The following is a 15,305-nucleotide window of genomic DNA, read 5'->3' on the forward strand; positions in this document are numbered from 1 at the left end:
AAATAATGAAATAAAAAAAATTTTAATATGGGTTTTAGCGCATTTAAAAGTGACAACTGTGGTGAGAAGATAAGCAATTTACTGTAAATGATCAACTTTGTGCCATATTTATTGGGGTGTACCCTTTTTCGTTAACTTGACACAAAATTTTTGTATTCATACATTAAAGAAATTCGTATTTGTTTATTTATAAACTAGTTTAAGTTATTGAAATTAGCATTTATAGAATTTTGTAAAAATATTGTCGTGTCCAATAACTTATACTCCAGTTCATAAGTTGATCCGCTCGCGCGTTTTTTTCAAAAGAATTCAATTTAACCCTAAAAAAACTATAGTATGACAGGCGAGAACCTGTCTAATTTGTAAAATGTGAATTGAATTTTCAAACGGACTTTTTCTCAGTCTGAAAGGTTGTAGTTTTTTTGCGAGAACCGCGGAGTAGCAAGCAATTTTATTTTCTGTGTCGAAGGATCGCAGCAATTAACAGTTAAATATTTGGCGGTTTTAGACTTCGTATAGTTTATTGGAGGCGAAACGTCAATAACATCAGAAATTCTGCATCACGAAGGACTAAAGAATTGATATCCACGTTTTATGTTTTTGGTCACCTTGGACCCATTTGAACACTTTTTAATTCAAAAACAATTTATAACAACTAACCGCGTTAATCTTTTAAGAATGATAATCAGATCTTATGAAGGAGACCGATTGCATTTGCAGATTCTGATGTGAGTCTTGCCACGTTCAATCTTAGATATTTCTCGGTTTTTATGAATGTATTTAATGATATTAACTAAGAAAGGATTATAAAGGTATAATAAAGTTAATAAAGTTCAAGTTGAAAATTTGGGCAAATTTACCGCATGTTATTTTCTTGGTATATATACGTAATATCACTGTTAACCAATATATAAGACCTGAAACATCATAATTAAGGTAGTGATAGGATAAGTGATATAAACAGAATATATATTAAAAGAATATATTAAATTAAGGTTATGTGGAGTTAATACTTTATACTTAATATTATTGAACATCTTTATAGTCACTATGTGCTTTTTACAATAAGTGGTAAAGCCAGTTTACCTTTAAAAAGAAATACTAACTTAAATGTTGTTCGTTGTTAGAAACTCCTATAAACTGTGATAATGTTGTATAATTGTTAATATACCTCCAAATATCTAATGTTATGCGATATAACTTTTATACATTCTATTAGCAATCATCTATAACCGACATATTTTAAGACGTTGCTACCATAATTCTCATTTAATGATTGGATTGAAAGAACATAAGTGTATAAGAATGGACATCTTATTCTCAAATAAAATTAAATCTATTAAAAACTTCTCTAATTATTGTCATTTATCATTTTGAGCGTATCTATAAAAAGCTTGCCTCATTTTCTTTAAAAACGTAAAGAAGTTACGATTGGTATTTAATTGTGACAATATTTCATCCAAATGTTCTATCGGTGGACTACATTCTAGAACTTTCGATCAAATCAAATAAATAAATAAATAAATAAATAAAAAAACAAACCAGCATTATAAAAAATTCTTAAAAATTATACTTTTATATATAGAGTGCCGTTCTTCTCCTAATTGAATCGTGAATTTGCATGGACGCGACAAATCTTTCTCATATATGCATGTAAAAGAAAAAGTTATAACATTTTCTAAAATTGATTTGTAAATATTAATAACACGTTTAATGAATAATACATGGTACAATAAAAATCACCTCTCAATCCAACCATTGCGAAGGCTAATTTATCCGCATAGCGTTTTAACTCTGGCTCATTTTTTGAAAGTTGAAGTTGTAATGCTTGTTGCTTTGCCATATTGGCTTTTGTTTTGAGTAAAAGCATTAAGATAAAATAAAAGAAAACAAAAAGTATATTCGATTAAAACAAATAATAAAATTACCATCACGTCGCTTTTGAATATCTTTTTTCACATTCTCGATTTGATTCTTCCAAGTGTTGATACATTCTTTTATCATTTCTTTTTTGTACTTCTTTTCTGAAATTTCTGTTTGTAACTTGCTAATATCCCTTTTCTCTTTTTCCTTTACTGACGAATAAGAAACACAAATTCAATAATTTCGAAAAAGATATGAATTGATTATTTGAATGGATCAATTGCTCACTTGCAAGATCATCTTTTTGTTTTTTCTCAGCTAATTTGACTTGTTCTATTAGTTGAGATTTTGTTCCTATATTATAATTGAATAATTTTAAAAATTATTAGAAGCATTAAAAGTAATAGATAATTTTACTAGAGTATTTTTTTTTACCCATACCCTTATCTTCTGAAAAAGTACTTTGCCATTGTTGTTTTTTTAATGTTAAACTATCTTTTGTATTATTAATATAATCGATAAATTCGTCTTCAAATAATTTATTTTTATGTCGGACTGTTTCATAATTAAAGTTCACTCTTGATATGAAAAAAATATTTGAATTTTTAGTATCATCTTTATAAACTACTGCTTTTGAAGGAGTTCTAGATGGCGTTGAAGAAGCAGAATACATTCTAAAAAAAAAAAGTGAAAATAATAAGCTAATCTGAGTCGCGTTAAAAACGCGTTTTTTATTCCGTAGACTCAGCCACTCAGGTCACTCAGGTAATACAAGATCAGCTGATGAAATTCGGCTTATCAGTTATTTCTATGACTCATATTTATCATAAATACTATGATCCGATTCGTTGATGATCAAAGTGACGTATGAAAAAAATTATAAAACGAGAGAAGTGCAATTTATTCTTCTCCCTTCTGAATCTCCACCCAAGGAAAAATACATCCAAAAGTTAAGATTATGTGAGTATCCAATTCATCAAATTACAATATTATCATAAATTTTGTATCTTGGCTCCGTATCTACAATTATTCCCAATATGTGTTTTATCTTCTATAATTTTTTCTTTATTTTTTTTTTTTTTTTTTTTTTTGAGAGTGACCTAACTTCCAAATTACTGTCTTGAAATTAAATATCCATCATAGCACATGGCTGACTCAGGAACGGCCGATAGTCGTGGTGGTAAGTTAAAGCAGTTCATTTAAAACAACGGGGAAACACGTAGCCGAGTTCAGAGATTATTTATATATATATATATATCAAATATTCGAAACTTTATTTTTCTTTTCATTTAAGTAGATAATAATTGGTTGATCTATTAATATAACTTGTTATCACAGGACGTGGTGGTTTCGGACGTGGTTTCGGACGTGGTGGCGATAGAGGCCGAGGCCGGGGACGCGGTCGAGGTCGTCGTGGTGCACGTAAGGAAGACGATAAAGAATGGTGATTGTTATTTAAATTATCGAGTTATATAATTCTTTAATTTTATAGTAAAATATTTACGTAAATTTTTGATGTTTTATTGTTTAATTTATTAATTTAGGGTTCCTGTTACGAAACTTGGACGTCTAGTCAAAGAAAACAAGATCAAAACCATCGAAGAAATATATTTATATTCATTTCCCATCAAAGAATTTCAAATCGTAGATCGCTTAATCAGCACTACATTAAAAGATGAAGTCATGAAGATTATGCCCGTTCAAAAGCAGACCCGTGCTGGTCAGAGGACTCGATTCAAGGTTATTACAATTATACAAATATTTGATTTTTTTTAAAAAAAATTTATTATTTAAGATTATATAAATAAATGGACTCTTTTTTTATAGGCTTTTGTTGTAATTGGTGATTCCAACGGACATGTAGGTCTTGGGGTTAAATGCTCCAAAGAAGTGGCGACAGCTATTCGCGGTGCTATTATCCTTGCTAAACTTTCAGTAATTCCTGTCCGACGTGGATATTGGGGTTCGTCTCTTGGTGATCCTCACACTGTTCCTTGCAAGGTTACTGGCAGATGTGGTTCCGTTATATGCCGTCTCGTCCCTGCTCCTCGCGGAACCGGTATCGTCGCTGCTCCCACTCCTAAAAAACTTTTACAATTAGCCGGTATCACTGACTGTTATACTACGTCTCGTGGCTCAACTCGTACTTTGGGTAATTTTGTTAAAGCCACCTTCGCTGCCATTGGCAATACCTACGGCTTCTTGACCCCTGACTTGTGGAAAGATAACGAACTTAAGCAGTCTCCATATCAAGAATTCAGTGATATGTTGCAGAAGGCTCCTGACAAGAGGAAGAGTTAAGCTGTCGATGTGTCATTCTAATTATTCAACTGCTATAACTTTTTTCTCAAGAAGACAGACTCTTATCTTAATAACAATTTGTGTTCATTCAAATAATAAAACAAAAAATTTATTTTATGTTTGTGTGAATAATCAATATTGGTTTATTACTTTGTATAATCAATTTGAAAATTTTTTTCTCTATGTTAGAACTTACAGACATTAAATTGTACAAAAAGAAAAATCATATTAAACGTTTTATTAAGTGTTTCGTAGTTTCGTAATGTCTATTATTATAATAAACTGTCTAATTAAAATCTAAAGCAAGAATTTTAATAGATCAAGTGAACGTATTAAAAACAGATATAAACAAGTGTGATACAATCCGAAATCCATTTCTAGATTAGGAATATAATTAAAAATTTAAACTTGCAAACTTATTGAACAAGATAATATATTAAAAATCATAATCTTCGAAAGACTATTCGTAAGATATTGTAAAATATGGTTAAAAAAAAAATTTAATATTCTAATTAAAGCGAATAAAGTTATGCAATAAATAAATAAATAAATGAAAAACACGAATGATGAAAAGAATTTAGGCAATGATCGGCAGAATAAATTGATAACATAATCTAGGATAAAAAGTTCTTTTCCCAATGTAAAATTTGAACCAGTTCTAAGAATGATATAGTCTTTTGGATGTCGTAATATTAATAACGTTATACAAACTCTCTTAAAAAATTCGATATTATTTGTTGTAAATCAATTTCTAGAAGTGTCTATGGACCTTCCGATAGTGGATTAGCGAAAAATGACTTTGCCACAATATTAGCCACAATGTGATTCAAAGACGCGACTTAGAGATTGCGAATACTTTGCAAATTATGAGGTTAAATAAAGGAAAATAATTGTATCGTTCTCTATTCCTTTCTCAAACAAATTATACTACTACTCACTATGAGTTGACTGGCGCATTAATACATGATTGACTTCGATGAGGTTTCAGCCGGAGCAAATTTCTGTAGTTTTTTTTGAAATTCTTGAAATCTTTTATATTTTTTTAATTTTGATAATTAGATTGTAATAATATAATTATAATTTAACTTTTATTTGAACGTTATTAATTGAACTAATAATGTAAAATTGTGAATGATTTTAATATAGACGATGAATTCAAAATGCATATGTAATACAAAATTGAATTTTCACATTTTACATAACATTGCCTCATATAATGATAATATAAATGCAGCACGGCTTTAAAGTTTTAAAAAGACTCTAAGTATGTTTTAAATCTATTACAATTATTATAATAATTACTCATTTCTCATCTTTTTTTTTTTTTTGATAAACGCATTTCTTTATTTTAAATTTCATATTACATCGTAAATTTAGAAATACATATGAAATTAAGCATTTCTCATCATTTAAAAATGATTAAAGAGAAACACTAATTTATGAATGAGATTACAATTTTTTTTTTTACCGAAAACATACGCCAAATATGAATACGATTTTTAGCTTAGCATACAATTAAAAAAAACAACAAAAAAAAAAATCAAAAAAGTATTCCCAAAATTGGTCATTATATTTGCATGTATATGCAAACGCCACATCTGACATCTGATCAACAGATTTAGCTGCCACAATGAAAACTAACAACTTGAGCAGCCGCACTTACGAGTTTATTATAAACTCGTGACGTGGAGTAACACCATCTCTGGGTATAAATGCGGTATGATTCTGGATAACATTTCGTGGAAATTTAATAGCTATTGATTCCGCGTCAGCTTGTTAAAAAGTTAACTGCTAAAAAATGACGAATAAGTCGGAATCAAAGGCGTTTCTTGAACCTGGCACTTTCCACTTTGTAAAATGGAAAAATGACATACGTAAATGTTATAAACTTTTGAGTATTTTTGCTTTTAACTTTTTTCCATGAACGTAAACAAAATATATTAAACAGGTATAAGTTTAAACATGTAGCACGAATAATCTTAACTTTTAAAAATTTTTATGAAAACAGGCAAAGCTGAAATTCTCGAAAAAAGGATCTGTGAGGATAGTTCTAACGACTATATTTACTACGTGCACTATGAAGGGTGTAAGTACTACTACTTATTTATTACATTTTCGTTCTTATCACCGAATAATCCAAATAAACAACATAAACCAACCTAATTTTTTGAAAATATCGTATAAACTTCTTAGTTGACCGAAGACTTGACGAATGGGTCACCCCTGAAAGATTTGTTAAAGCCGTGGTTACTTCCTCGTCAGGAGCAACACCAGCAAAACGGGCTGGAGTTGACGAAGAAGCAACTGACGAGGGAGAAGCATCTTATCAAAGTCGATTTCCCAAAAAGCGAAAACTTAATGACGGTGGTTCTGTAAAAGGACCAAAAAGGGTATTTACACTTCAACTATTTTTGCTCTGTATACCGCTACATACAACTTTGGCAATATGTTGATTGAGATCATATCATTTATTCATTAAATGGTGCAGGAAGATGCTCTTGAAAAAGAGCACGAGAAGAATACAAAGGTCCGAAACATTGGTGCTGCCGTGTTTGGACAATACGAAATCGACACGTGGTACTATTCACCTTTTCCTGACGAGTATAAGTACCTCGAAAAAGTATACTTTTGTGAGAGATGCATGAAGTATATGAAGATGAAAGAGACATGGGGGCGACACATGGTATGTAATGTAAAGATACATTAAAATATAGATCTTTTACTTGACATTTTCGTTCTAATTGGATTCCTCTTTATATTTCTATTATAATATTTTTAAGTCTCTTTGCGATCACAAATGTCCTCCAGGAGGGTTAGTTTATGAAAGTGGTCGAAATAAGATATATGAGATCGACGGAAAACTGAATAAGGTAACTTTATATCTTGCGCACGTGATCATACTTGTATAAGGTTGTATGACGTATGAAGTATGAGATCATATACGGTTTTAACGTTCTGTTATCTTATACATATATTACATTATATTTGCTCTTTAGCTTTACTGTCAGAATCTTTGCCTTTTGGCAAAATTTTTTATCGACCATAAAACTATCTACTATGATGTAGAAGGGTTTATTTTTTATATACTGACCGAGAATGACGAGAACGAGGAGCATGTCGTAGGATACTTCTCGAAGGTATGGATAATAGGGTTAAAAAGAGTTGTTAATAAAAGTTGTTAATTTTATTACGCTATTATAATTGTTATATCCAGGAGAAAGTATCGTACGATAATAATAACTTGGCCTGCATATTGGTCTTTCCGCCTTACCAAAGACGAGGACATTCGCAATTGCTGATTGAATTCAGTAAGTATTCTTTATCTTTATAAAATTTGATATAGAGAAAACTTATATGAAGATTTATTTATATAATTAGGCTATGAACTTTCTAAAAAAGAGGGTAAAATTGGTTCCCCAGAGAAACCTATTTCCGATTTAGGAATGAAAGGATACCGCGCTTATTGGAACAAAGCAATACTTCGTCTTCTAAAGAATTGCAAAGGAGCAGACGTAGGTATAGGATCTGTTTCAGAATCCTCGCCGTTTTCAGTGACACCACCTGAAGCAGATAAAATCATTACCGAGGATCATGAAGACACACTGCAAAAAAAAGATGAGATAATCACGATCTCCATAAATAAAATCTCCGAGATGACTGGCATTCGTCAGGACGACGTTATTGAAACTTTTCGTGAGTTAGGATTTCTCAAATATAGAAATCCACTACCTTTCATAGAAACTACGGCTACATCAGCAGTTACTATTCATCCAATAAACAATGTAGTGAACGGAGATCATCGACACGAGCCATACCATCAGGTTCATAATCATAACTCGCACAAGAACCAACAACACAAATTGCATCATGATGAAGAATACACTCAGAAACGTAACCAAAACCGTTTTGTATGTATAACGAGAAGAATGGTCGATGACTACATTCGAAGCCATGGTATAAGGCTCGAGAATAGGGTATTCGACGTTCGTGGTCTCAAATGGGTTCCCGATGGAAGCCGTTAAGACGCAAGGGGCTAAAGTAATATGACGATGAACTTTCTTTGTTTATCGTCTGTCACAAAGTCCTTTACTAAGTATTAAAACATCTATCGAAGGGAAATGAAGACTTTGACCGTTGTTATTGCATTTTTTTACAAAGATAAAACCTTTCCTCACGTTTTATCATCCAAAGTATATCAATAAGGCAATTGATAAATAACTTTGGCAGTTTCAATTAATCTTTTTAATGACGAAGAACTTTTCTTTGTTTATCGTAGGCAAAGCCTTCATGTCAAGGGGAAATGACACGGCTGTTGCAGATAATTTTTACGTCGACTTGTTTTTCGTCCAAGAGCAAATATTTTATGGTTATTTATAATTATTATCTCATTAATTTCTCGTCGCAAGATCGTCAACAAAACCAAAAAAGCCTATTGATTTTTTTATATGACACTTTTTATTTATTTACGAAAAGCTAATGGCATCTTAAATACGATATAGATTTATTATTTTCATGGGCCGTAATTTCTTTTATTATGCAAAATCTTGCTGACTAGCTCTTTCTTCTAGATCTTGAGCATCAAATTTTTGAGATAATACAACACAAGTTAACCTACTTTTTGTATCATATGTTGCCAACGGTAAATTGAAAATCGGATTATTCCCTTCTTTGTAATTGTGTGGTAACACTTTATTAAGGTTCCATACGTTAATGACACCATCAGAAGAGATGGATGATAATAATGTAAAAGGCGCACTATTATTTGGCGGTATTGATTGAATAATTGATATGTCCTTGATCCTATATATGAAGGTTAGTACTATATTCTTTTGAACATGATTTTGTTTATATGCAATATTAACTTACCTATTTTTATGTCCCAATAACGTTATCAAACAATTACCGCTCTTAACTTCATATACCCTTATGGCCTTATCTTCGCTTCCTACAATCAGCAAGTCACCCAGATGCTCATGTTCATAATATTGCATACAAAGAAAACGAGAATTGCCACTTTGAAATCTCTGCAATATTTGAGCATCCTTTATTTATTTATATTATAAATAAAAGTTTGTTGGAAACAAACATTATTTATTTTTAATTTAATACATATTTGATTCAACAGATAACTTAATAACTTACTGAAGTGCTGTATATTTCTATTTCTCGAGCCATTAAAATTGCATATTGTTCACCTGATGAATTCCATAAGATGATTTCACCCTCTAATGAAATAATTCAAGATTATAAGAAAATGGTCACTAAGAAGAAGTTTATTTCAATAAATACCTCTTCCAAGTTTGTTTACGCTGGCCTTTTGGCCAGCCAATAAATTCCATAAGCGAACAGTTTTATCATTAGATACCGATAAAGCTATTTTGCCAGATGGATGAACCGCTAAAGAATTTACACGTCCCTTGTGACCTTTTAAAGTTTTTAAACATTCCCAATCTTTGGTTCTCCAAATACATATTGTACCATCTTCGCTTCCGCTAAACATATGAGTTTTATTAAAGAATTGAATAGTTGTTATAGAACCTTCATGTTGTAACAAGGATCCAAGTTCCTTACGTTTTCTCAAATTGTATAACCTTTTATAGTAAAAAATGTTATTTCTTATTTTACTAATCAAATATTACTTTCAGATTGATGTATTTAAACTCACTTTATAACCTCGTCAGTACTTCCTGAAGCTAAAAATTTGCCTCCCACCGATACTGTTTTGATACATCCAGTATGAGCTGAAAAGACAAAGATCGGATCTAATTTTAATGAAAAATCATCCTTCAAGAATAAATTATTTTATTAGATTCGATTCAAAAAGAAAAATTAAAAATAAAAAAATAAAATGTATACATCATCAGAGCTTTCGCCGGACTTTATCCAATGAGCATCAATTCCATATAAAATCCTTTCATAGCTTCCTGCAATAATTAAAAAATCTTTAACAATGATTTTGTCCTCTGTGTCTAACGAAATAAGTTCATTTGTTTGTTCCTTAATTTGTAATTTGTTATTAAGTTTAAAATCAGACTTGGTCGTAGGTTGGTTTGAAATAGCTTTTTGATCAATTTTTTCTTTTTTCTTTAATTTATTTTCTTGTTTTGTTATAGAATTCGAGAGGCGCGTTTTCTTCGACTTTGGCATATTTTTCGAAAGAGATGTAAAAAAAATATTCAATGATCCAAATAATCAGTACCAAATATTTGGATCTTATCACAAAAAACGTATTCCGAATTGTCGGATGTACTAAAAAAAAGCTATAAATAGATTTAAAAAGAATTTGTGCGAATATTCTTTAAAATTTGCAGTTAAATTTATATTACAATTTTACAATTACACCCCTTTTCAAATCACGAAAAAGATTACGTGTTTTGCAGTTGAAAAGGGGAAATTTTTTGGGTTTTCTCTTCGTTAATAAATAAACATATATATAGCTGTTTAACTTTCTTCATTTTTCTCCTAAAATTTTTTTTTTGGTCATTTTTCGCGTTTATTTATTAATTTTTTTCTTTATTATTTATTTAATTTATTTGTTTAAAATTTCTTTTTGATAATAAAATTTTTACGTACATTTTTGTTTACTTTTTACTTTGGCTATATTTATAATTAACAATGGTAATGTGCTTTGTATAATAAACTAGATGCTTTCATTACAAAACTATTAAAAGGCGATTCATTATTTTCAATTTATTCGTTTGTTCAAAATAGAGTTCCTCTACCCAGGCCGATCCAGAAGAATTTTATGTCAAACAAGATAGAATAGGCAAGAGCTATATTATTTGAAATTATGTAATGAACATATCACATAATAGGAGGCTTGTTAGAATGGAAGGAGGAGTGCTTAGGATTGATTGGTTTCAATTCATTGATCATCATTAACATTTTTAAACAAAAACTTCATGATATTTAGGTAAAGGATCTTTTGGTGAAGTATTCAAAGGGTAAGTAAATAATTATTTTTTTATAGGAATCTTCAAATAGTAAGAAAAAAAAAGGATTGAATATTATCATGGAGAGCTTTCGAAGAAAGCATAATAATATAATTAGAGAATAATTAAAATATTTAAGCAGACTGTTAGATGTGCAATGTTTGAGATGAATAGTATAGCAAATAAGAGTATTAAGTAATATTGTTTATAACAATCACTTAGTTTTGATAAAAAGACGAAAACTCCAGTAGCTATTAAAATTATTGATCTTGAAAATGCCGAGGATGAAATTGAAGATATTCAACAAGAAATTTCAATCCTCTCACAATTGGATTCACAGTATGTTACAAGGTAACTTCAATAACATTATTGAGCTATGCTACATTTGAAGTACAAAATTAAAATCTTACAATTACGGTAAAAATGTATTGTAAAGATATTATGGCTCTTACCTTAAAGGAACTCATTTATGGATTGTAATGGAATATTGTTCTGGCGGTTCTTGTTCAGATTTAGTAAGGATTACTTTTTTAAATTTTCATTTCTTTAAAACATATATTGATTTACCTTTGAATATAGATGAAGCCAGGAGTCATCAAAGAAGAGTATATAGCGATTATATTAAGAGAACTACTGAAAGGATTAGATTATCTTCATAACGAAAATAAATTACACAGAGGTTTGTACCTTATTTATTTTAATTTTTCATATAAACATTGTATAATACATCGTATATAACTAATAAATTCGTATTAAAAATAGACGTCAAAGGTTCGTTAAACAGTCTTTATTGAATATTTGTTACAAAGAATTTTTTCTTTGAGTCAGAACTGAAAGTTGAATCATTTACAACAGCGGCGAATATTCTTTTAAGTTCGACTGGTGATGGTACGTAAAAGTGATATAAATTTATAATCATGATGAATCGCAATATCTATTTGTACTAAATTTTGCATTATCGATCCGCAGTGAAGTTGGCCGATTTTGGAGTTTCGGGACAGGTAGACAAAATCTATATATAAAGCCTGTATTTTGTTATTTGTTAGATTCCTTTTGTAGGACTGGGTAAACATTTAAGTTCATTCATATAGCTTACAGCAACTATAACAAAGAAAAATACTTTTGTTGGGACGCCGGTAAGTGTTACGAAATCATTTTCCCACTTTTCATATATTAGTAGATTTACTTTGATTGATCTGATATTTTACTTTAGTTTTGGATGGCACCTGAGGTTATAAAGCAATCAGGATACGACTTCAAGGTAAATAAAAAAGGGTTCAAATTCTTGTTAATATATCTTAGCTGTTTTAACAAATATGCCGATTTTTTAGGCGGATGTCTGGTCGTTAGGTATAACCGCCATCGAACTTGCCAAGGGTGAACCGCCTTATGCAGATCTTCATCCAATGAAAGTACTTTTCCTTATTCCTAAAAATCCACCTCCAACATTGGAAGGTTACTATTCTAAAGCATTCAAGGAATTTATCGCATTATGTTTAGATAAAGATCCTAATAACGTAAGTACAATTTAATTATAAGTCTTCTACAAGTTTAATAGTTATCAAATGAAATATTAAATTTACGAGTAAATATTTAGAGACCTACGGCAAAAGAATTACTTAAACATAGGTTTATTCGTAGTGCGAAGAAAACCTCCTATTTAACAGAGTTAACCGAACGACATGAAAGATGGTTGGCTGAAGGAGGTTGTCAGATAGATTCTGAGGAATCAGATAATTCAGAGAATGGGTATTTCTTTCTTAAATTACTTTTAAATTTTCCATACCTGATCTATTTTATTTATTATACTTGAATCTTTTTACTGACTTTAGTGTCGATGATTATGACGAGACAAATTGGGAATTCGAAACTATTAAACAATCCAAAACAAGGTCACCAAATTATTCAGATGATGATGATGATTTGAAAGATTCCGCTACAATTGGACCATCAAAAGGAAAACAAGCAAAGGTAATAATTGATTTTTGTCGTTGATTTCAATTTATATTCATCTTAATATTAACTTTTAATGGTATTAATTCAAGGCTATGAAGGAAAATGATTCTGGTTACGATACAATCAAACATGTAGATAATGAGTGCGTAGAACTCTATGGTCATCCAGTATCAGGTCCAGATGTTTTCAAAAAAGTGATTGTACCATCAATCGATAAGGTATGCATGTAACAAATTCTATAAATAAGATTATGTATTCTATTATCTTAAAAATTACTTTTTTATAATTTGGAATAGTTGCGTAAAAAAGCTCCCACCCAAAAGGCTCAATTCACTTTGGATGCCTTGAAAAAAGCTTTTGAGGACGCTGAAAGGGAAAATCCGGGAATAAGTGAGACATTTATGCATGCAGTGTTTCAAAGATATGATGAAGTTAATCCTTAAACGTGTTATTATATTTAAAAGAATGTGAACGAATGCAATTTTTATTGTATATATTATATATTAAATTATCTCGCTCTAAAAATTGAGTACTGTTTATTAATAATTTTATTGTTTATTATATAAATACTTTTTATTTCTACTCTCCTTTGTTATTCAGCACTTATTCCCCCTATTTATATAGTTCGATTTAATTATCCTTATTATAAACAGAGAAACATTGGTATATACCCAACAAGTACACTTAAATGTTCTTTAAAATATCGTTATTTATTAACATGCGGATGAATCACTTAATGAGTCTAAAAAAATTTATCGAATGTTCTATTAATAATACAAAAATTGATTATGCAATGAATAAATATAAGACGAATAAAATCATTCAGAGTAAATTAATTACTTAATTAAATTAAACTATTTTACCAAAAAGTCAAAAAAAGTTTTAACTCTTCTAAATTACAACATATATCTTTAATCGGTTTTCCCAGATGTTCTTCCACTAACATTTGCCAATTATTCTCAATATCTTGTCTATAAGTTACTAACATTCTAGAAAGATTTGGATGAGATACCGAAATATCATAATTGTCATTCCAAGCTCGATTTGTAGGCAAAAATGTATTAAATAATGATTCTACCCATTCGGAATATGAATTAGTATTTGCTGGATGATAAAATTCAAATTGATTACGTTCTGATGGCAAGTCACTTGGTGAAGCATCGTTATCTAATTCAGAGCCGGAATCAGTATCATCAAAAATATTAATTACAGAACGACGTGAAGATGGGGGGTCAGCAAGAGAGACCCAAGCGTCGATTCGGTTTAAAGTAGACTTATTCATGACAACTAAATTCATTAATGTAGAAAGAGGTAAAGCACCTCCATCAATATCATGCCAAGTTATTAATTCTTCTAATCCTTTACAGTGTTTAGAAAGAATAAGAAAGTCCTCTCCTTCATGAAAACTGGATACTTCAATAATTAATTTTTTTAAATTTTTACATTGTTGAAAAATAACTTGATAAAGATATTCTTCTTCTTCTTTGTTGAATTTAGTACCCCACCAAGTTAATGAATATAAATTTGGTAAATTAACAAAAATTGATACAAGATTTTCAAACTCTAAATCATCAACGACATAATAATCTAAATTAAGTTCTTTTAAATCATTATTTTCAATTAACTTAACTATACATTTTTTACCAACTTCTCCTAATGGCCTACCACTTTCATGCCAAAATTCTAAACTTTCTAAATCACGTAAAAGACTCAAAGCTGAAGAAAAATAACTCCCATGTCTTTGGAATTCTCCTAAAAATCGTAGAGATCTTAAACATAATTTACGAACTTTTCTAGAAGAAAGAATTTCTACCGCTTTAGCTAAATATTTTGTAACTAAAGTTGTAGATTTAACGACTTCCATAACCGCAATGACTTGTGACTCTGCATATTGTTCTCTGGGACTAATTAAAATTCCATTTGCGTTAAAACATTGTGTTAAAACTGATGGCAAACGAAACCAAGGGAATTCATTTTCTCGATCACAAGAAGTAATTGAAATTGTACGAACTAAGGAAGCATAATTGTAATATGCTATTTGTTTACCATTAACATTACTGCTAATCGAGATCGAGTCTGCGAGTTTATTAAAATCTATATGAGGCCCTATAATAATTTTATCATAGAGTTTACGAACAGCAAAAGAGCTAAAAGTTTTATTGACCAATAGTAAGGAACGTAGGCTTCGGTAATCGGAAAAGAAATCTACGATCTCTTTCCATAATTCAGGCGGTAAGAGGGCCATAAGAATAA

At 30.1% G+C, this 15,305-nt stretch overlaps 6 protein-coding genes across 7 annotated transcripts; 3 read left to right on the plus strand and 3 right to left on the minus strand.

Annotated features, from left to right (window-relative positions):
• Positions 1 to 1,002: 1,002 nt before the first annotated feature.
• On the minus strand, positions 1,003 to 2,561 carry OCT59_023017 (uncharacterized protein). The gene is made up of 6 exons (XM_025320108.2): positions 2,305 to 2,561; positions 2,152 to 2,217; positions 1,929 to 2,075; positions 1,744 to 1,848; positions 1,574 to 1,678; positions 1,003 to 1,492 (listed from the first exon to the last, which is right to left on the minus strand). Exons 1-6 carry the CDS (start codon positions 2,534 to 2,536, stop codon positions 1,362 to 1,364), a joined length of 786 nt encoding a protein of 261 aa, XP_025172127.2. The 5' UTR covers positions 2,537 to 2,561; the 3' UTR covers positions 1,003 to 1,361.
• A 188-nt stretch (positions 2,562 to 2,749) lies between these two features.
• Positions 2,750 to 4,470, plus strand: OCT59_023018 (40S ribosomal protein uS5). Its single transcript, XM_025320109.2, has 5 exons — positions 2,750 to 2,823; positions 3,007 to 3,043; positions 3,202 to 3,307; positions 3,408 to 3,603; positions 3,691 to 4,470. The coding sequence occupies exons 2-5, from the start codon at positions 3,010 to 3,012 to the stop codon at positions 4,162 to 4,164; spliced, it is 810 nt and encodes a 269-aa protein (XP_025172128.1). The 5' UTR covers positions 2,750 to 2,823; positions 3,007 to 3,009; the 3' UTR covers positions 4,165 to 4,470.
• A 1,492-nt stretch (positions 4,471 to 5,962) lies between these two features.
• OCT59_023019 (uncharacterized protein) lies at positions 5,963 to 8,186 on the plus strand (the record flags this gene model as incomplete). The annotated part of the gene is made up of 8 exons (XM_066150504.1): positions 5,963 to 6,038; positions 6,173 to 6,250; positions 6,358 to 6,554; positions 6,653 to 6,847; positions 6,945 to 7,034; positions 7,161 to 7,301; positions 7,379 to 7,472; positions 7,543 to 8,186. 8 exons carry the CDS (start codon positions 5,963 to 5,965, stop codon positions 8,184 to 8,186), a joined length of 1,515 nt encoding a protein of 504 aa, XP_066006530.1.
• A 421-nt stretch (positions 8,187 to 8,607) lies between these two features.
• On the minus strand, positions 8,608 to 10,351 carry OCT59_023020 (uncharacterized protein). The gene is made up of 6 exons (XM_066150505.1): positions 10,021 to 10,351; positions 9,830 to 9,948; positions 9,454 to 9,755; positions 9,307 to 9,389; positions 9,031 to 9,206; positions 8,608 to 8,964 (listed from the first exon to the last, which is right to left on the minus strand). The coding sequence occupies exons 1-6, from the start codon at positions 10,309 to 10,311 to the stop codon at positions 8,697 to 8,699; spliced, it is 1,239 nt and encodes a 412-aa protein (XP_066006531.1). The 5' UTR covers positions 10,312 to 10,351; the 3' UTR covers positions 8,608 to 8,696.
• Positions 10,352 to 10,482: 131 nt separating this feature from the next.
• On the plus strand, positions 10,483 to 13,877 carry OCT59_023021 (uncharacterized protein). 2 transcript variants are annotated; one of them, XM_066150506.1, is made up of 17 exons: positions 10,483 to 10,782; positions 10,876 to 10,930; positions 11,078 to 11,108; positions 11,319 to 11,447; positions 11,533 to 11,611; positions 11,676 to 11,775; positions 11,859 to 11,867; positions 11,952 to 11,984; positions 12,066 to 12,097; positions 12,188 to 12,232; positions 12,310 to 12,357; positions 12,428 to 12,613; positions 12,694 to 12,845; positions 12,929 to 13,067; positions 13,142 to 13,270; positions 13,349 to 13,442; positions 13,517 to 13,877. In XM_066150506.1, the coding sequence occupies exons 1-17, from the start codon at positions 10,780 to 10,782 to the stop codon at positions 13,579 to 13,581; spliced, it is 1,329 nt and encodes a 442-aa protein (XP_066006532.1). In that variant the 5' UTR covers positions 10,483 to 10,779; the 3' UTR covers positions 13,582 to 13,877. The 2 variants fall into 2 exon arrangements, with proteins under 2 accessions (XP_066006532.1, XP_025172132.1); XM_025320111.2 differs by having other exon boundaries at positions 13,349 to 13,877.
• OCT59_023022 (uncharacterized protein) lies at positions 13,531 to 15,297 on the minus strand (the record flags this gene model as incomplete). Its single annotated transcript, XM_025311391.2, has 1 exon — positions 13,531 to 15,297. One exon carries the CDS (start codon positions 15,295 to 15,297, stop codon positions 13,912 to 13,914), a length of 1,386 nt encoding a protein of 461 aa, XP_025172133.1. The 3' UTR covers positions 13,531 to 13,911.
• Positions 15,298 to 15,305: the final 8 nt, after the last annotated feature.

Source organism: Rhizophagus irregularis, chromosome 32 (genome assembly GCF_026210795.1).
Source record: "Rhizophagus irregularis chromosome 32, complete sequence".
NCBI lineage: Eukaryota > Fungi > Glomeromycota > Glomeromycetes > Glomerales > Glomeraceae > Rhizophagus > Rhizophagus irregularis.

Coding starts and splice junctions, on each gene's coding strand:
- OCT59_023018 (XM_025320109.2), top strand. CDS start 3,010: ATGGCTGACTCAGGAACGGCCGATAGTCGTGGTG. Junction 3,044..3,201: donor AACGGCCGATAGTCGTGGTG/GTAAGTTAAAGC, acceptor TTGTTATCACAG/GACGTGGTGGTTTCGGACGT. Junction 3,308..3,407: donor AAGGAAGACGATAAAGAATG/GTGATTGTTATT, acceptor TTATTAATTTAG/GGTTCCTGTTACGAAACTTG.
- OCT59_023017 (XM_025320108.2), bottom strand. CDS start 2,536: ATGTATTCTGCTTCTTCAACGCCATCTAGAACTCCTTCAAAAGCAGTA. Junction 2,076..2,151: donor ACAAAAAGATGATCTTGCAA/GTGAGCAATTGA, acceptor CTTATTCGTCAG/TAAAGGAAAAAGAGAAAAGG. Junction 1,493..1,573: donor ACGGCACTCTATATATAAAA/GTATAATTTTTA, acceptor TTTGATCGAAAG/TTCTAGAATGTAGTCCACCG.
- OCT59_023020 (XM_066150505.1), bottom strand. CDS start 10,311: ATGCCAAAGTCGAAGAAAACGCGCCTCTCGAATTCTATAACAAAACAA. Junction 9,207..9,306: donor TAGAAATATACAGCACTTCA/GTAAGTTATTAA, acceptor AAATAAATAAAG/GATGCTCAAATATTGCAGAG. Junction 8,965..9,030: donor TTATTGGGACATAAAAATAG/GTAAGTTAATAT, acceptor CTTCATATATAG/GATCAAGGACATATCAATTA.
- OCT59_023021 (XM_066150506.1), top strand. Junction 11,612..11,675: donor GCGGTTCTTGTTCAGATTTA/GTAAGGATTACT, acceptor CTTTGAATATAG/ATGAAGCCAGGAGTCATCAA. Junction 13,443..13,516: donor AAGGGAAAATCCGGGAATAA/GTGAGACATTTA, acceptor TATATTTAAAAG/AATGTGAACGAATGCAATTT.